We start from the raw sequence: 19,955 nt of genomic DNA on the forward strand, positions 1-19,955 counted from the left end.
AAAGCAAAGCCTTTTATCTTATCCCTTAATAATGATTGTCGCATGAAATGAAACCATTTAGTTTTATTATTTTCACTTCCATAATTGATACAATTCATTTACACAATATCTCACTTGCCACTTCATTTTTTTCGATATTGCACACAACCAGCAACTCCTTCTTTATCTATGGATTGATTTTCATTTTTCATCTTTATTAACAATTCAAACTCAACTTCACCTCTATTTTTTTTTTTTTTTCTGAAAGTTCAAAACTATAAACCATGAGGACTCGGCATGGAAGATTGATAAATTATTTGATTTTTTTCTACTAATTTTAAATCAATATCTACTTTGTTATATATTGCAGCTTAGATTCTAGTTTAAAAACATTAGTGTTTGTTTATTGTTTATTTTTCTAAATTTCGCCTCAAAAATGTACATATTGGAAATCAATATATCTATATTCCAACATTTATTTTTAATGTTTGTTCTAATAACTCCAGTTCTAAATTCTCAAATAAATAGTTGTTGTGACAAAGTTAAATTGAATCTACACCGAACTCAAACTTTTACATAGATGCAAACAATCTGAAAGATTGAGGAAAAAAATATCGATAAAAGGCAAATCATCCAAATAGTGTGTTAACTCGTGCGTCGTACAACTAATGTATCCAAAAGAAATGTATATATCGTCTTAAATTTTTAAATATTAAATTTATAAAATTAACATAAACTTTTCTAATGCTTGTTAGATGAAAATGGTACGCCACATATGCATGGAGATTTAGTGTTTCAACCACTAGACAAAATTTTGTTGCAAGAACTCCTCTGAGTTAACCATTAGTAAATAGAGATACATAATCTCATCTTCAATGCTTACTTGAATTTAATCATTATCATTCATATGAATCTTCATTGATTTTTATTTTACAATTTTTGTTGTAGCAACAGATGAAAGAATTCATATTAATTCCATTGTCACAATTTCAATTAACATAGAATCAGGCACGTTGAACAACAAACGTAAAAATCCTATTAATGATTTGGCTTCAACCTCTTGTGACCATAACATTGATGCAGGTTGGACAATCCATTATTATTAGTAACCAATTCAAGATGTTTTCTTTATATATATTCACATTCATTTATTAAAATTAACTCAAAATAATATATGACAAAACTATGTTTGTAAAGATAAAATTTACTTACAGTTAGATTTTTTTTATTATAAGTTATTTATTTTTCATGTATGGGATTGAATTCACAGTTTTAGTTTATTACATGGTTTCTATAACAAAAATTATATAGATTAGTTAGGAAAAAAATATATTATCAATGAACAATTTGTGGAGTCTAAAAATAATTTTAAGAACATTCAAAATTTTGTCTAATTTGAAAGGTAACATCAAATCCTAGGAATGGTACTTCCAATAAGCTTACCTCTTAACCATTTTTCGTTCTTTAAGGCACCTAAAATAACATTGAATCGAATTGTAAAAATTCAAAGTAACTGTTTTTGGGATCTAGGGTTGAAGGATAGAAAACTATGTTGGGTAAGTTAGATGACAATATGTCTATCAAAGGAAATGGGGACTTGTGAAATGGAAGTTGTGAAATATTTCTAAAATATTAATGAATATATGTATATATATAATTGGTTCTAATTAATATGATATTATTGATAGTTCACTGGTTGTGTTCCTTATCCATAACAATAAGGTCCCAAGTTCAATTTCTAATTGATATTGTCCTTTGTATTCTTTTTAATAAATCATTGCTTATAACAAATGAATTCCAATTGAAACATGTCAAAATTATTGAGACTTCCATTAACCGGTACACATTGATTGTGACTATTTGGTATGGCTGCCTCTATTGAGTGTTGATTATGGTCGAACATCTTTGTGCACAACCCCTTTGCACTACCCAAAAGCCTAAGATTCATATAATACGAAGTAGGATTTCACTTTAAGTACACTCACTCAAAGTGTGACCGACACATTAGCAAGAAAGAAAGAAAAAAACACTTTTTCAAATTCTAAATCAATATAGTTATTACGTACTAAATGTTGCAATCACTTTTATGTTGAGTCTTGCTCAAGTTAATTTCAAACAATTTTTATTTATACGTGATAAACATTTGTCAAATATATAATTTGTTGAATAAATTTTGATAATGTATTATAATTTTGCTCACATTTTTATACATAAAATTATATTCAAGAGACACGTTAAAAATCAACTTTATATTTATCTTTTCCACTAATTATCTTGTCAATTACAATATTTTAACTTTTTAATCACTTTAAATATTTGGACTTTAGTATATGTTTGTTTATATAATAAATTATAATTAATATATTATAACTTTATTCACGCTTCTATCAAAATTAATTTTAAGATTTATAATAAAATATATATTCATTTTTTAATTAATTTATTAGTGTACGTGTGTATACTTTGTATAGTAAATTATAACTAAAATATTATAATTTTTATTGCATTTTTATCTAGAATGTGTACAAGAAATATGCTAATAATAGAATAAATCTCACTTTTAACTAATTTATTGGTGAGTAATAACTAGTTCACAACTCAAAAGTTCACAACTACATATTGGACAATTGAGTAGACAAAACCATTTGATTAAATCATTAGCCTAGTTTCCTGATAGGCTCTTTTTTCTAATAAAATATGAAAGTGATGGGAATTAAATTTTTAACACTAAGAAAGTGAACAACAAAGGAAACTACCTACAAATTAAAATAAACATTTCTTTCTTGATTAGGATTTGTTTTTAAATGAATAATTCTTTCTTCATTGATTGATTCTAAAATGATATCACCATACAATCTCTATGTAGGTTAAAATAACTAACATAATATATCTAAAAGACATAAGTACCCCTACTAGATTAAACTAAAAGAATCATTATTTAGCCCCATGATCCTATCATTTCCTCACTCCTAGCCTTATTGATTTTATCTTAGATGTGTATTGTTATCTAGGCTGGTTTAGCATATATATATATGTTGTATTGTCAGTATTGGGCTGTAATGTCTTGTTTTTCATGGTTTACCCATGTGCCTCCTATGGTGTATTAAATATTTTGTAAGATGTTTTGCCTATTTTGCTAGTACATAATTGTGAATGCTCTACAACTTTTCATAAAAAGGTAGATAGAGTCTTGCTTGCTATAATGCTGAGATAGATCCTTATAAATAAAATTTTAATTATCGAAAAAAATATTATTTTAATTAGATATAATATTAATTACTTAATTAGTTAATTAAATTAATTAGTTGTTATCAGATATAAATTTTGTTATACTGTTTCATGTCAATATATTTCTTAAATTATTATTTTTATTTATTTTATTTATATGACTTAAATAAGAATATATAGAAATATAATTTTAAAAAAAAATGGTATGAGAGCCAGGTTGGCATCACTCATTATAAATTACACTATCATATATTTTCTCTCACACTCATCATTTCCCACCAGCCCCATAATGAACTCAACTGGTATCTTCAGAGGAATCACTCTCCCCTGTCTGCAATGGACTCCAAGATGCAAAAGATTAATGTAAAAGTGACAACCTGTTTTCATTTTTCAACTAGTATTTACAATTAGTCAAAATAAAAAAAAATAAAAAAAATTAATAATAAGTCAAGTTGGGATTAACGCTATTTAATATCTTCGTAATCACATGTAACAAGAGATAAAATTACTATATATCAAAGAAGCAATATTCATGCTCTTTGACTAATCATAAGTGTAAAAAAGAATTTTAAAAATAAAACTTTGGATATAATTTTGTTTAAATAATTTATCATAAAATATAGGCTAAATAGTTCAAACGGCCATTTAACTTAATTTCAGGTAACGTTTTAGTTTTTTATTTTTTTTTTCCATGTATTTTATCTTTTTAAATAATTTCAATTTTATCTTTTAAGTGGATTTCCGTTTAGGCAACGTTAACAAATTTCCTCTCCCGTTGTTTGGTCTTCTCGTTTTCTTCTCCCACTCATTTGAAAGATAACAAGAAGGAATCAAAGAAGGAACCGAAGAACGATAACAAGAACAAAATCGAAGAATACACTGTCGAAATCAAGCTTCAAAAAATCGTAAACCCACATTGACAGGAGAAGAAAGGTAATATGTTTATTGATTATGATGTTTAGTGATTCCAATTTGTTTTAGGGTTTAGTGTTTAGTTGGGTCCTTATGATATTTATTATTTGTATGTGTTTGATTTCTGAATGAGTTGATTCTTGCATGTGTTGTTTATTGGGGTCTAGGGTTTGTGGTCCACACATACATATTCCTTCCTCTTTTTCTAAGATTATGGGGTCAGGTTTGTGGTCACTACCATTTGATTATAGTTTTCTATTATTATTTTTTTTGTCTTTTCAATGTGTAAAAAGCAGAATGGATGTCTTTTTTGTTGATGTCCATCATAGAGGGTATTTTTTGGATGACACAATGGAAGTGTACGAAGGTGAAGTGTCAAATTGGAAATGTGATGCTGACATGTGGAGTTACTTTGAGATTTTTGATATTGTTAAACAAATGGGGTATCCTGAAGTTATTAGTATGTGGTATGAGGTGTAAGGTGAGAAAAAAGTTTTTGGAAAATGACAATGGGGCTATGGAAATGGTAAATTTTGCCAAGGCTAATGGGAAAGTGAAATTGTATCTTATATATCCAGTATCTCAGCCAATATTTATGGAAATTGTATCTAAATAAATTAGGCTAAACATGCCCATCAAGAAGCTACCCAAGTAGGAAATGATACACATGAACCAACCCAATATGCAACCCAAACAGAAGACAATATTGGGTCTGATAGTGATGATAGTGTCGTTAAAGTAATTTTTGGACACTTTGATGATGAATTGCCTATGAATGTTGGGTTTGATGAGGTCCAAATAAGTGGCAATGGAGTTGAAGGACACGGAGGGGTAGGTGGTAAGGAATCTCAGAGTCAAGGTGAAATTGAGAAGAAGAATGGTGCAAGTAAGAAATGGTCTAATACTAGTAAAAAGAAGAAACAAAGTACTGGTAAGAAAAGAGGGAGACCTAAGAAGATTTGTGTTAATAAAGAACATATTGTGGATGAAGATGTGGAGGTTAATGTGTCAAGTAATGACTATTTTATTTTGGCTTCAACTAGAAAAGAGCATGTAATGCAAACTAAGAAGGAATTATGTGATGAAGAGTATTTTATAGAGGAATTGGAGAGTGATGAATCACAAGAAAATGGTGATGAAGAGGGCACTAAAGAGAAGTATCCTTTATTTGTCATGCCAAAAAAATGGAAGATTATTTGGGTTTTAGGAAGCCTTTTCACCTGTAATGAAGAATTTAAGGAGACCATGATAACATATGCCAATCATAATGGGAGGGATTTGAAGTTTATAAAAAATGACAATCTAAGAGTGAGAGTTAAATGCAAGGAAGGTTGTGAGTGGTTTGTCTATTGTGTAAAGTTATCTGATGAAGATACATGACAACTTAGAAAACTAATTGGCACAATTCATGTAATAGAGAGTATAAGGTCAAATTTATGAGATCAAGGTGGCTCGAGAAAATATTGTACTCAACAGTGAAGGAGAACCCGAACATAAAAATTATAGATATTTCTAACAAGGTTCATCAAAAGTGGAATGTTGGAGTGAGTAAAATGAAGGCATGCATCGCAGGTAGGGTTGTAATTGATATGATTGATGAATAATTCAGAGAGTAATATCTAAGATTATATGATTATTGTCATGAATTATTACGATCAAATCCAAATAGTACTATTAAGTTACAACTCCAAGCTACAAATTCAGAGGTAACATATAATGATTATGTGGACAAACCACTTTTACCAAGTTTGCAACGCTTATATATGTGTCTTAATGGATGTAAAGAGAGTTTCATGACTTGTAGACCAATAATTGGTTTTGATGGTTGTTTCCTTAAAGGGTATTATGGGGGTATGATTCTTGGTGTTGTGGATAGAGACTCAAATGACCAAATGCTTTCAATTGTTGTGCCTATAGTTAAAGGTGAGACAAGAGATTCATTGACTTGGTTCCTTAAATTATTAATTGATGACTTGGGTGAACAACAAGCATGCAAATTCTACACTTTTATATCTGATCAGCAAAATGTATTCATTTAAGTGCAATTATTTATTATTCATTTATGTTATTTTATTTATTTATGTAAATTTTTCTTGTTTATGTTAGGGACTGTTGTCTGCAATGGATGAGTTGCTTCGTGGGGTTGAACAAAAGTTTTTGTGTAAGACACTTCTATAACAAATTTAGAAAAATGCACCCAGGAAAGAAGCTTAAGGAGTTGATTTGGAAGGCAACCAAGTCAACATATCATCAAGCATGGGAAAGAGAAATGAAAGAGTTGAGGAAGGTTAACGAAGAAGCCTACAAATATTTGGTGAAGATTCCACCAAGATTTTGGTCAAAGTCAAGATTTAGTTTCAATTCTAAATGTGATGTGTTTGTCAACAATATGTAAGAGACATTCAATAGTCATAATTGGACCAAGAGGAAAACACATAGCGTTAATGCTTGAAGGCATCAAATTGTACTTAATGGAAAGGCGGGCAACAAATAGAACTACATTAGAAAGGTACACTTGTTCTGTTCTGCCTCGAATCAAGAAAAAGTTAGAAAAGGAACAAAAATTATTAAGAATGTGGATGTGTAGGTAATATTGTGGTTCTATTTTTTTAATTTTTGTTATGTTATGATTGTTTTTTAATTCTTGTTAATTATGTCATGTGTTAATTTGATTATATGTTTATTCTTATTGAACAAAGTATGTTGGTGAAAACATATATGGAATTAGTAACATTAACTGCACATAAGACAAGTTTGTGCTATAATTGAAAAATAGAGAATGTTCATGTAGGAAGTGAATGCTTATTGGAATTCCTTGATTCCGACATATTATAGGGGAGAGACATATGCAGCTTGTTACCGACCTTTTATTTACCCAACAAATGGACATAATATATGGCCTCAAACTTCATATCTTGATGTCTTACCACCACCATCAAGAAAGCTTCCAGGAAGGCCCAAAAGAACAAAAAACAAAGATGGCGATGAAAAAAATAAGGACTCAATAATGATTAGTAGGAAATGGATGCCAAGTAAATGCACCAAGTGTAAACAACCTGGTCATAACAAGGTATCGTGTCCAAGCCAAACCCTATAGCCAGACTCAAACTGAAGTTGGCCAAGCCCAAACTCAACCTGACCAGACCCAAACTCAACCTGCCCAAGCCAAAACACAACCTATCAAACCCAGAGAAAGACCCAAGAAAATCCAACCCGCACAAGCCCAATCTCAACTTGACCATGCCAAAACACAACCTGTCAAACCCAAAGGAATACCCAAGAAAAACCAACCCACACAAGCCCAATCTCAACCTGACTAGGCCAAAACACAACCTGTCAAACCAAGAGGAAGACCCAAGAAAAACCAACCCACACAAGCCCAATCTCAACCTGACCAGGCCAAAACACAACATGTCAAACCTAGAGGAAGACCCAAGAATGCACAAGCTCAATCCCAACATGCACAAGCTCAGCTCCAACCGGCACAAGGTCAGCCCCAACATGCACAAGCTCAACCCCATCATGCACAAGCTCAGTCCCAGCATGGACAAGCTCAGTTCCAACATTTTTCTGCTGCAACACAACATGTTCAAGCTCAATCAAGCACTTTTAGACCAAAGTTCAAAATATAGAGGATATAATATTAGGATCTGTCACTTTTAGATATGTCATTTTTTGTATGTCTTTGTACCACCTAAAACATGTTTACTTTGTGTCAGTTTATGTTTTTGTCAGTTTTTGATCAATTTATGCCATTATGTCTTTTGTACCACCTGAAACATGTTTACTTTGTTCTGAATGGAATGGAGTACGTTTGTGAAATGAATAATGTGCATGAATGAATTATGAATGAAGCAGAAACAAGATTAAGAAAGAATGAGAAGTTTGTTGATTGTCTCAGTTTTTGAATGAATTATGAATGAAGCAGGAACATGAATAAGAAATGTGAATTATGAATGAATTATGCATAAACATCTATAAGGACATTCTGCATTCTTTAAGGAAATTATGTGTTGGGTGTCCTCTAAATTTTGCATTCTTTATGAATAAATAAATTTTGCTTCTCAATTTCTCAAGAATTCAGAATTATGTATTATGCATTATGTGATGGCTTTATTCATTGTCTAATACTCCAATATTATATCAGTTTGATTTTCTAAGATAGAGCAGTTGAACAATATTATATTTTTCTGATTTTATGAGATTCATAGCAGCATGATTCCTTTTTTACTATACAAATTGATCCTTATTTTTTTTCATCAATTTAAATTTAATTCTGAAAAATACAATTGCAGATAAATCAAACATTAAATTGACAATAATTATTAAAGAAAGAACAACCAAGATCATTGGAGTCACAATTGATGCAAAAATAAAATACATCAATAGTTCCAAATGCCACACAATAAACTCAATCATTACTACATACTTACAATAAATTTACTACATCAACCTCAAGAAAATTACATCAACTACAGTAAACTCATTTCAGAGCTAAGATCAACAATAAAACAACACATGTTACACCAAACAAAACACATAAAAATAGCAACAGCTTCATCTTAATAATAGTTGACTTGAGATCTCCATGCATTTTCAAAATGACATTCCTAAGAGTCATAATCTCCAACTCCTTTTGAGGGCACTCTAAACATTGTGTATGTATCTGTTGTGGAGTTCTCTATTGTGCTTGAGGCCTATAGTTTGAATCCCAAATAAAGTAATTGCATCTACATTCAATGTCATAACTCTACAATTGATGAACAAAAACAACATCAAAATAATTTTTATTTTAATTGAACTAATCTTAAATACAAAAGAAACAATTCAATATTCCAAATCAACAAAAATCGAATAACAAAAAACCATAAATCTAAACCAAAAGCCATAAATCTATAAAATCCACAAACCAAAAAACCATAATTCGATATTCCAAATTTTTAATCTAAACCAAGAACCATAAATCTAATAACCCTAATATGAGAAAACCAATCTAAAAACCAAAATCCCGAAATCCAATTTAACAATCTCAAATAAGATAATCGAAACCATAAAGGTATTGATGCTTACCACAAAATTCCTACAACCCCAAAATTTTCTTCCTCTGATCGGACCCTATTTGTCACTTGTGCATCACAGGTTTCATACCACAAGCACAATTTGGCAACTCACGAATTTCATTGGAAACAAAAGAACCATAGTTTTAGGACTGTGAATTTGACCGATTTGAACACGAGACGACCATGGATTTCGAGTTTTGGGTACCGTGAATATGACTTTTCTTGGGTGGGAGAGGAGAAAATCAAACAACGGATTTCATAATGTGAAAGAGAAGAAAACGAATGAAAGAATTTTTTAACGTTGCCATAACGGAAACCCACTTAAAGGGTAAAATTGAAATTATTTAAAAACAAAAAATACTGAAGTGTGAAAAAAATAAAAAAATAAAAAAGATAAATGACTAAAACGTAGCTGAAATTAAGTTAAGGGACCACAACAACTATTTAGCTTAAAATATAATTGTAAGCATTTCATCTATTTGCTACAATTTTTTTTGGATTATGAAATTTTAAAAAGGATTAAAATAAAAATTTGTTTCGAGAAGCACTTCATAAAATCATTTTTGAGAAATACTTTTATTAAGAAAATGTTATTTTTACTCTATTAAAATATTTAATAATTAATATCTAAGTTATGGAATATCAAAATTACTTTTCTTAATCGATAACAAGTGACTTTGAAATAACCTATAATATTTTTAAATAAATTTTCATAAAAATCACTTTTAGAATAAAAAACTAAGCCATGAGTGGTGTAGCCTTTCATAAAATAATAGTGAAGTAGACTTTTAAACTAATTTTCAAGCCTTGTCAGACTTTCAAAAAGGTTAGGTCAGAATTTTAATCTAAAAATATTTATATACAATAATTACAATATTTAAATTTTATTACATTTTATTTTATATTAAAATACTAAAAATAAAGTTATTTTAGTTATTATAAATTAAATACTTAAAATTTATTGATTTATATTTGATATTTTAATAAAATAAATAATAAAATCAATTACAATAATAATTACATGAAAATTATTTTGTTCAAGTCACAAATACTACAAAGTGTTACGTCATTAATGTAAGTGTCACATAACAAAAAAATTGAAATATTAAAAATACATTTAAGTATGTTTTATTTATAATGAAGAAAACACAATTATAGACAAAAAAATAACATTATAAAAATTTGGGCCAGTGAGAAGACACATAATTGTTCAGACTCTAAAAAAACAAAGAAAAATTTCCCCTGTACCCCCACAGTTTGCTTTGTACCCCCAAAAAAATTCGAAAATGCCAAAACTACCCTCAATTTTTTTTTTTTTTTTTGCTATTTCAGAGAAAGTAAATGTAAATATTCTTTTCACCATTTTGTCATTCACCCAGCCGTAAAAGAGATTTCCGGTAGGCTCCAGTTTTCCGGTAACTACCAGAATACTTGTAACAAGAAATCTGGTACAGAGTAAAGTACCGGAAATGTTAAAACTGAGTTTTCCGGTACATAAGGGAAAAGTTGTGTACCGGAAACCTTATTTGACAAGTATTCAGGTACAATAGTAGATTCCGGAAAACTTCATTTCTAAGTTTTCCGGTACACACCAACTTTTTTTAATTTTTTTTTAAGTTTTTTAATTTTTTTTTAAATGTTAACAGATATGGATAATCCACTACTATTAATGGACAAAACATGCGTCGATACTACAAATATTTTTGACACAGATCAGATATGAATAAATATATTTAATATTAATATTATAAAAATATATTTTTGTGATTAATTATAATTATTTTATTTCAGATATTTGATTCAAGGGATACTGTTGTGAAATGGGCAAAAGAAATTGGTATAAAAAATAAAGTTACCGTTATTATCAAAAGATGAGATATAGAGACGGGTGAGAAAGGACGGAGAAATAAATTAATATTAGGTTGTGACAAAGGGGGAAAATACAAGTGTGCTGCTAGTTCTATTCGAAGTTCAACAAAAAAATGTGATTGTCCTTTCAAGCTTAGATCAAAACCATTAAAAGATGGTTCAGGATGGATAGTTAAAGTAATTTGTGGAATTCACAACCATGAATTACCTGATACTTTGGAGGGGCATGCATATGTTGGACGCTTAAATGAAGAAGATAGAAAGTATGTTCATGAATTAACAAAATATAATGTTGCACCGAGACACATATTACTCTCATTGCAAGACCGAGATAAGAGTAATGTTACTAAGATCTCACAAATATATAAACAGAGAAGTATCATTCGATTGCGCGTGAGAGGTAATAGAACAGAGATGCAACATTTATTCAAGTTAATTGAAGATGCAAAATATGTGTGCTGGAATAGAAAGCGTGAAGACTCCGATGTTATGAGAGATATTTTTTGGGCGCATCCAGATTCAGTGAAGTTGTTGAATTTGTTTCCGATTGTGTTGATTATGGACAGTACCTACAAAACCAATAAATACAGAATGCCATTACTTGAAATTGTTGGTATGACATCAACAGAGAAAACATTTGTAGTTGGGTTTGCTTATTTGGAATGTGAGAGGGAAGAAAACTTTTGTTGGGCATTAGAGAGACTAAAAGATTTGTTTGTTACACAAAATAAATTCCCTCAAGTAATTGTGACAGACAGAGATCTTGCGTTAATGAATGCAGTTGGCATTGTGTTTCCACATGCTGTTAATTTACTTTGTCGATTTCATATCGAAAAAAATGTTGGAGCAAAATGCAAGCAATATGTCTTAAAGGATAGACAAGAGTCAATATTGAATATGTGGAAAGACATTATGTATTGTAGTAATGAAAAAGAGTATATGATGCGCTTGCATATGTTTGAACAATCATGTGTTGATACTAAAGTGTTTGTTGATTATGTCAAAGAAACTTGGTTGACTCCACATAAGGAAAGATTTGTTGAAGCATGGACAAATAAAGTGATGCATTTGGGGAACACAACGACTAACAGGTATTTAATATAATTTTATTATATATTGTTGAATTTTACAGGGTTGAGTCGGCTCACTGGAAACTGAAGTTAATGTTAGAAAATAGCATGAGTGATTTGTGTAAATGTTGGGAGGCTATGAACAACATGATAAGGTTACAACATAAAAGAATCAGAGCCTCGTTTCAAAAAAGTTTTTATGATGAAGAGCATGAGCACAGAAATCCATTTTATCAGAGATTGAATACATTTGTATCAACAGAAGCTCAAAGACGTATTGCTGAAGAATACGACAAAGTTGAGTGGGTGGGTACTGACAAATCTATATGTGGGTGTTCTCTGAGAAGGACATACGGATTACCTTGTGCTTGTGAATTGGGACAATATAAATTAATGGGTGAACCAATTCCTCTAGATTCTGTGCATATTCAATGGAGAAAATTAAGCATGGAATGTGAACTCACTCAAGACACAGAAGATGGATCAGAGTTGGATATGTCTACTGAGATGAATGCCTTATGGAAACGCTTTCGATCACTTGATGTTATTGGGAAACGAGTGTTGAAGAGTAAAGTGCGTGAACTTGCTTTTCCAAGTACAAGTTCAATATGTCCACCACCTGAAAAAGTCAAAACCAAAGGAAGAGTGAAGAAGAGTAAGGGTATGAAGCCAGATGGATATGATGTATATCGAGACCCTTCTTACTTTGAGCATGTTAATGCAACATATGGTGAAGATATTGGTTCCCAACCCTCTCAATCAAAGAAGAGACAAGCCTCTCAATCAAAGAAACACCCCTCTCAGTCATCTCATTCTTCAAAAAATTTGTTATTGACACAATTTCCTGATATTATTCAGCCATACATTGATGACATATTTGACGTGGCAGCTGATGGAAATTGTGGTTTTCGCGCTATTGCATTATTGCTTGGTTTCGGTGAAGAGTGTTGGTCTTTGGTCCGCAAGAGATTGGATCAAGAGATTGTTTCTCATGTAACTCCATATGATAGATTGTTCACAGGACGCATTAAAGAAGTAAGAGATTTGTTGATGATATCTGGCTTAGGTGTTCAACTCATGGATAAATGGTTGTCCATACCTGATATGGGTTACGTGATAGCGACAACATATAATATTATTCTTGTCACGTTCGGTCTGACATTTTCAATGACTTTCTTTCCTATGAAGGGGTTCACATTCCGGATCACAAAAAATGATCGCATTTGTTGTATTGGTTTTGTTAATGGAAATCACTGGGTTCCGGTAATTATTTTCTTATACTTTTTTAAATTTTATTCTGATAATTTTTGTCTTATATTTTGTTAATTTATTTAATTTTTGCAGTTAAAGATGAAAGATGGATTTCCAATGCCAGACATTGCACCAGGTTGGAAGCAATATCGTACTAATGAAGCAACTTCTTGGGCAATAGCATACACAGGCCGTCTACAACACTGGGGGTATTTATTAGGCCGGTTGTCACGTATTACCCAAAATCCACCTACGGAACTCGTAGATGTAATGTCTTTAGATGAACCTTAATGTTTTAAAATTAATACAAAATCACTTTAATGTAACCGACATTTCAATTGTTATTAATTAATTTTAGCTTTTTGTCATGCCTTTTAGTAATTGATTTTATCTTGTATTTATTTCATAAAGTAACCGACATAACAATATTTAATAATTAATAAAGTAACCAACATAACAATAATTAATAGAGTAACTGACATAACAATAATTAATAATTAATAAAGTAACCGACATAACAATAATTAATAAAATAACTAACATAAAGTGTTCATAAAATAACCGACATAATAATAGTTCATCAAAAGTGTTCATAAAATAACCTACATAACAATAGTTACAAAAGTGTTACTACTAACTAGTGCGACTACGTGATAAATACAAAGCTTTATAAAAGTGCCTATACAACTCATCATCTGGACTAGCTTGATGTTCACTCAACCCCTGCTGTATAAGATCACCGATCTGCTGTAGGATATGTGGCGGCTGTGAACTAGAAGCATCTGCACTGGTGGGCGGTACACTATAACGTGGGACCTGAGGTACACCATCTGGTCGCACCAGCAGTGGATGAGACACCTGATAGAACCACTCCAAATATCCATCTTCACACTCAGATGGATATGTAGCTGGACGAAGCTTGTGAAATAGCTCTGTCACTGGCGTCACATATCCCAACCATTCCACATCTACATCAAATAATCTAGCAGGATCTGGAAGTGGCGGGGAAGGAATATATTGGATATATCCGAATTGTCTCAAACACCTCTCTGGTAGATATTTCACTACAGTGTTGCATAATCGAATGTGACCAGTATAAAGCGTGATATCATCAAAAGGAATGACACCCCTGTGATTCTTCCATGGTCTCCATATAACATCTGCAGGTGTCAATGCATCAATAATACTTATGTATTCGTGGACCTTATGCTTGCCTTGCTTATAGCACCATCTATTCATTCGGGCAAAACATTCCACGTCAACACCCTGATCACCTCTATTACAAATATTCGGAAAATATTCGTAAATCCAACACTGTTACAAATAAAAATATTAAATAATTAATACTAACAATTAAATACAACATAAATAAATTAAATAAATAATTAACAATTAATACTAAAATATAATTGATACCTGAAGCAACGTCATATATCCACCTAGCTGTTTGGTGTCATAATAGCAGGCATCTGAGAGGTAGTCATAAAGCACCACTAGTGCAGCAGTACCCCATGCATATCTATCTATACCATCTAAATATCTGAATAAAGGGAGGTACTTCGCATCAACTAGAGTATGACTCTTATCAGCGAAAATAGTACTCCCGACTAAATTCAACAGATATGCCCTAGCAGCACAGTCAAACCTCTCTGCTGCACACTGCCTTCTGAACACCTCCTTCAACCAATCCAATCTATAGTGTGCACCTCTAGTCTTTCTGGTCTCCTCCCAGATCTCTTCCGTGGTCACTCCTAATAGATGGACGGCAAGATTACATGCCGTTACTCTATCTACATCGGGTGGACTGTAGAACTCACCCCTAATAGGCAATCCGAGAAGATTGGCAACATCATCCAAAGTAATCGTCATTTCACCAAATGGCATGTGAAATGACGATGTCTCAGAATGCCATCTTTCAACAAAGGCAGATATCAAGTTGTTGTCGATCATCTTCAAACTACCCCGTTGTAATGGGTTCAGACCAGACAAATTCACCCAATTCTCTATGGGTCGCGGAAGTACCGGCGGAGTAAATTGTTGCATTTTCTTCCCATGCGCAACAATTTTCAGCAATGGTCACTCCTGTATACAAAAAAAAAATATGACATTAAAATTAAATTTAGACAACAAATAATAATTAATTTAAATAAGTAATAATTAATTTAATATACCTCACCAAACCATAGTCTAGCTGAAACATGATAACGGTATCGTGTAAGGACAGACAAATCATAAGGTCCTCCAGGATACCGTGTGAGCTCACCAGGTCCCTCAGCTCCATCATGTTCCTCCTCCATATGCTATCCCTCATGAGCAGGTGCAGCCTCCTCCTGCTCATGTACATCCACCTGCTCGTGCACCATATGCTCATGTACCACATCTTCCTCATGCACTGTAGAAGGCGCCCCCTGATCATTATGTCCCTCATCATCATCTTCAATAATCATACGTCTTCTTCTCCGCTCCTGTATACAAAAAAAATATATGACATTAAAATTAAATTTAGACAACAAATATTAATTAATTTAAATATTTTTAATGCATTATAAGTAATAATTAATTTAATATACCTCACCAAACCATAGTCTAGCCAAAACATGATAACGGTATCGTGTAAGGACAGACAAATCATAAGGTCCTCCAGGATACCGTGTTAGCTCACCAGGTCCCTCAGCTCCATCATGTTCCTCCTCCATATGCTCTCCCTCATGAGCAGGTGCAACCTCCTCCTGCTCATGTACATCCACCTGCTCGTGCACCATATGCTAATGTACATCCACCTGCCCATGTACCACATCTTCCTCATGCAATATAGAAGGCTCCCCCTGATCATTATGTCCCTCATCATCGTCTTCAATAATCATACGTCTTCTTCTCCTTGAAGCTGTCGGTCGAATCCTCTCTGGGGGATTCATCGGAGTCGATGTAGAAGTCTCAGTGTCCCGTGTAATTCGTATGATTTTGTCGTCTCTTCCTCGTGCACCCACTGAAAAATTAAAATATTAAAAGAATTAAATCACAATAACTTATAAAATTATAATTAATTAAATTAAAAAAAAATATACATAACTTCTGGAAAACTTGATGCTCAAGTTCTCCGGTAACTACCGGAAATGTTGGCAATCAAGTTTTCCGGAGCACGTTCTGTACCAGATAACTTAAAAATATGTTTTCCGGAACACTCTTCTGTACCGAAAAACTTCATGCAAGATTTCCGGAGGACAACTACTGTACCGGAAAACTTGTTTCTCAACTTCTCCGGAAATTTGGGAAAAAAACTTACTCTTTGTTCCGGAAATGTAAAAATGTAGAATGGTAATTTTGTGAGGTTTTATTATTTATACGAAGGCAAAATATTCATTTCATTCTAATTTTGGGGGTATAGGTATAATAAGGAGGGTACAAGGGAAATTTTTCAAAAACAAATGCTACAAAAAAAAATTGGACTAATAAAGTAGGTTCTAAAAGCCCAATATCAAATTTTTGTAAAGTTCTTTTTGTAACAAAATTGTCCAAAATTTAGACAAAATTGGGTATCAATAAGTTGATATCACAACTGATTCAAAAAGAGAAAACAAAATTATTAATAAAAATTATAATAGTATTAAATTATGTGATAGAAATAACTAAAGGTGTAATGGGTCGAATTGGTTCAATTTTCAACGAAAAATGAATCCGAATAAATTAAATTTGCACTAGTTGATTCTATGACTGAATCTAAACAAAACAACTTGTCAATCCATGAGTATACCATGAAGTTTCAAAGATGGTACATGTGAACCAACTCCCACGGAGAAATAGGCACAAGAAAAGAGGTACACGTGGACCAACCCACACAAATAACACGGTCCCTCCTCCGTCAATGTAATGATATATGAGTTGGTTGGATTCGGATGATTAGATTTGCAAAACAAACTACAAGGATTCTAATTCTTTTGGCAGAACTAAAAATATAGTTTGAAATAGCCAAATAGAATATGAAATTTGCAGCTACCACTTTAATTTATTCCTCTAACACAATTTAGAATAAGTTATAACTACATACCCATAATTTTATTCTCTAGAAGTCACAAAATTTTAACAAACACAAATAATAATACACATAGGCGGTGACAATGCCAAATTAAAATAAAATTTAGTTCTTTAGAACCTATCGGTCTTTAGAACCTACCGGTCTCGTTTGTCCGCAAAAAAGGAAAAGAAGCAGCCGTCAATTTTATTTATAAAAAAAAAAAAGGAAAATTAGATAAAACTTAAAATAAAAATCTCGAATCAAAAAAATGGATTTGGAATTCAGTTACGAGTAGGAAAAATAATATTATCCTACATCATTTGTTAAAACGGTTACCCTATAATTTTGTATACAAATTATTTATTTATTTAATTATTTATTTATTTTACCCCCTAAAAAGAATAATAAGAAAGAAAATAATTATTTACATTAATAAAGAAGGAAAAATATAATTATATTAATTTGGTTTGACAAGGAGCAAATTTTGCTCATACGTATCTCTAACTACAATAGAAAAATAAAATACACATAGTTCTTGGATAAAAAATATTTATGTGTTGTCCAATTTTATTATTAATCAATGTTAATTATTTATTATTTTAATTATTATTATTATATATGTATTTAGAGAAAAAAAATAATGATAATAATAACGAAAAAGATATTGTATCCTTTTATTTTGTATTTGGTTTTAAAGTTAAGAAAATTGATATTTGTTAGAAAACAACGGTAATATGGTGGTATGTGAATGAAATAGATGGACGCGATGAGGGAGCAAAATACATACGTTGTTGGATCTATTGCGGCACAAAGGGCACCGACGACTGGAGATGAGTGATGCGGCGTGGCGAGTGACTACGAATTTTATCCAACAGCGGTGACTATCAATCCTAATCCTAAAAAGAACTTCATTGATCTAGTTTTTTTGTTATGGTTTCTAAATTATTTGATAAAGTCATGATATGAGTTTTGTGTTATGTTACAATTGGTGGTGAAGTTTGTTTTACTTCATGATTGGTTTATAAGCATAAATTATTTATATTTTGTTTAGTATGTGTGTTGCAAACAATTTTAGGAATAGGGATAGTAACTCAAGAAAAATAAAAGTTTAGCATATGAGTTTATTTCACACAAAAAATTAAACTGCATTTTTTGTTAAATGATGCAATAAAAATAAGTTAATAAGAAGAAAATTAGAGGAGTTTATAAGAAAATCGATACCTTACTGCTGAATTGATTTTGTTCTCACTTATTTTACTCAATAGTGCTCTACTCCATGGTGTTGATTATTTATAGACTTGTTGGGTGTAGGTTACAAAAGACTATGAACTAATTGTGAATTGATCACCATTATACTGATTTTTATTATCGTTAATCCATATTTTTCGGTCTTTTCTTATTCAATTTATCGTCATTATACTGATTTTTATAACCATTAATTCATTTCTTTTTGGTTTGTTGTCATTCAATTCAATTGATCGTCATTATACTGATTTTTATTATCATTAATCCATTTTCTTTTCGATTTCTTTTAATTCAATTATACATGTATTTTTTGTTTTTTTATGTTTTAGAAAGGAGTGAAACATTTGAATAGGAATCAGAGGCAACTAAAAAACAGAAGCATCCATAATTATCTAAAATTTATAGTCTTAATCATTTATTTTTATTTTTTTTTTCATTATTTTTATATTTTTTTTAATGGCATAAAAAGTATAAAAAAAAAAATAGCTGACAAAATTAGATTTCAACAGTTGACCCTCTTTACTTAGAATTTACTTGAGAATCAAAGTAAAATGATAAGTAAGGATGACAACTCAAATTTTATCCAAAAAGAATTTTTGTAAGAGGGTCTAGTCGTCTTTCCGACTTCAAGATGCGGATCGTTTTTTCGATTTCAGGTGCGAGTCATTTTCCCGACTTCAAGATACATGTTTTCCCGGCTTCAAGATGCAGATAATTTTCTCGGCTTCGGTGCGAGTCGTTTTCCCGGTTTCAAGATATGGGTTGTTTTCTCGGCTTCGGGTGCGAGTCGTTTTCCCAACTTTTATATGCAAGTCGTTTTCTCAGCTTCGAGTGCGATTTGTTTTCCCAACTTCAAGATGCGGTTCATTTTCTCGACTTCGGTACGATTCATTTTACCGAATTCAAGATTCCCTACTTTAAGATTATTAGAAGCAAACACTTGTCCAGGTTAGAAATATTCTCTAAGTGTTCTTTTCTTATAGTGCGAGATTTATTATTATTTTAAGCTTTTCTAAAAGAAACTACTAAAGTTCAAATCTTTTGTATCCAACTCGATAGTGGTTTAGTTCTTTCCTCAATTTGAGGTTATTAAGTTGTTATGAGAAAACATGACTTGTAACGGCAAGGTGGTTTAGTTTCTCAAAAGTATGAGGTTGTTTGTTTGGGAGACTGAGTTGGAGTGTAAAGTGCTTTGTAATTCAAGGTATTTGAATTAGTGGATTAAAACTTTCTATTTTTTTTTCAGTTTCTTTTTATTCAATTGATCATAATTATATTGGTTTTTATTATCATTAATTCATTTCTTTTTAGTTATTTTTCATTTCAATT

General features: G+C 31.3%; 1 protein-coding gene across 1 annotated transcript; it reads left to right on the forward strand.

The window, feature by feature from the left end:
- Positions 1-12,565: 12,565 nt before the first annotated feature.
- LOC101488596 (uncharacterized) lies at positions 12,566-13,660 on the forward strand. Its single transcript, XM_027332885.1, has 3 exons — positions 12,566-12,802; positions 12,977-13,381; positions 13,463-13,660. Exons 1-3 carry the CDS (start codon positions 12,566-12,568, stop codon positions 13,658-13,660), a joined length of 840 nt encoding a protein of 279 aa, XP_027188686.1.
- The last annotated feature ends 6,295 nt before the right edge of the window (positions 13,661-19,955 follow it).

The sequence above is a fragment of the Cicer arietinum genome, chromosome 6 (genome assembly GCF_000331145.2).
Source record: "Cicer arietinum cultivar CDC Frontier isolate Library 1 chromosome 6, Cicar.CDCFrontier_v2.0, whole genome shotgun sequence".
Lineage (NCBI taxonomy): Eukaryota > Viridiplantae > Streptophyta > Magnoliopsida > Fabales > Fabaceae > Cicer > Cicer arietinum.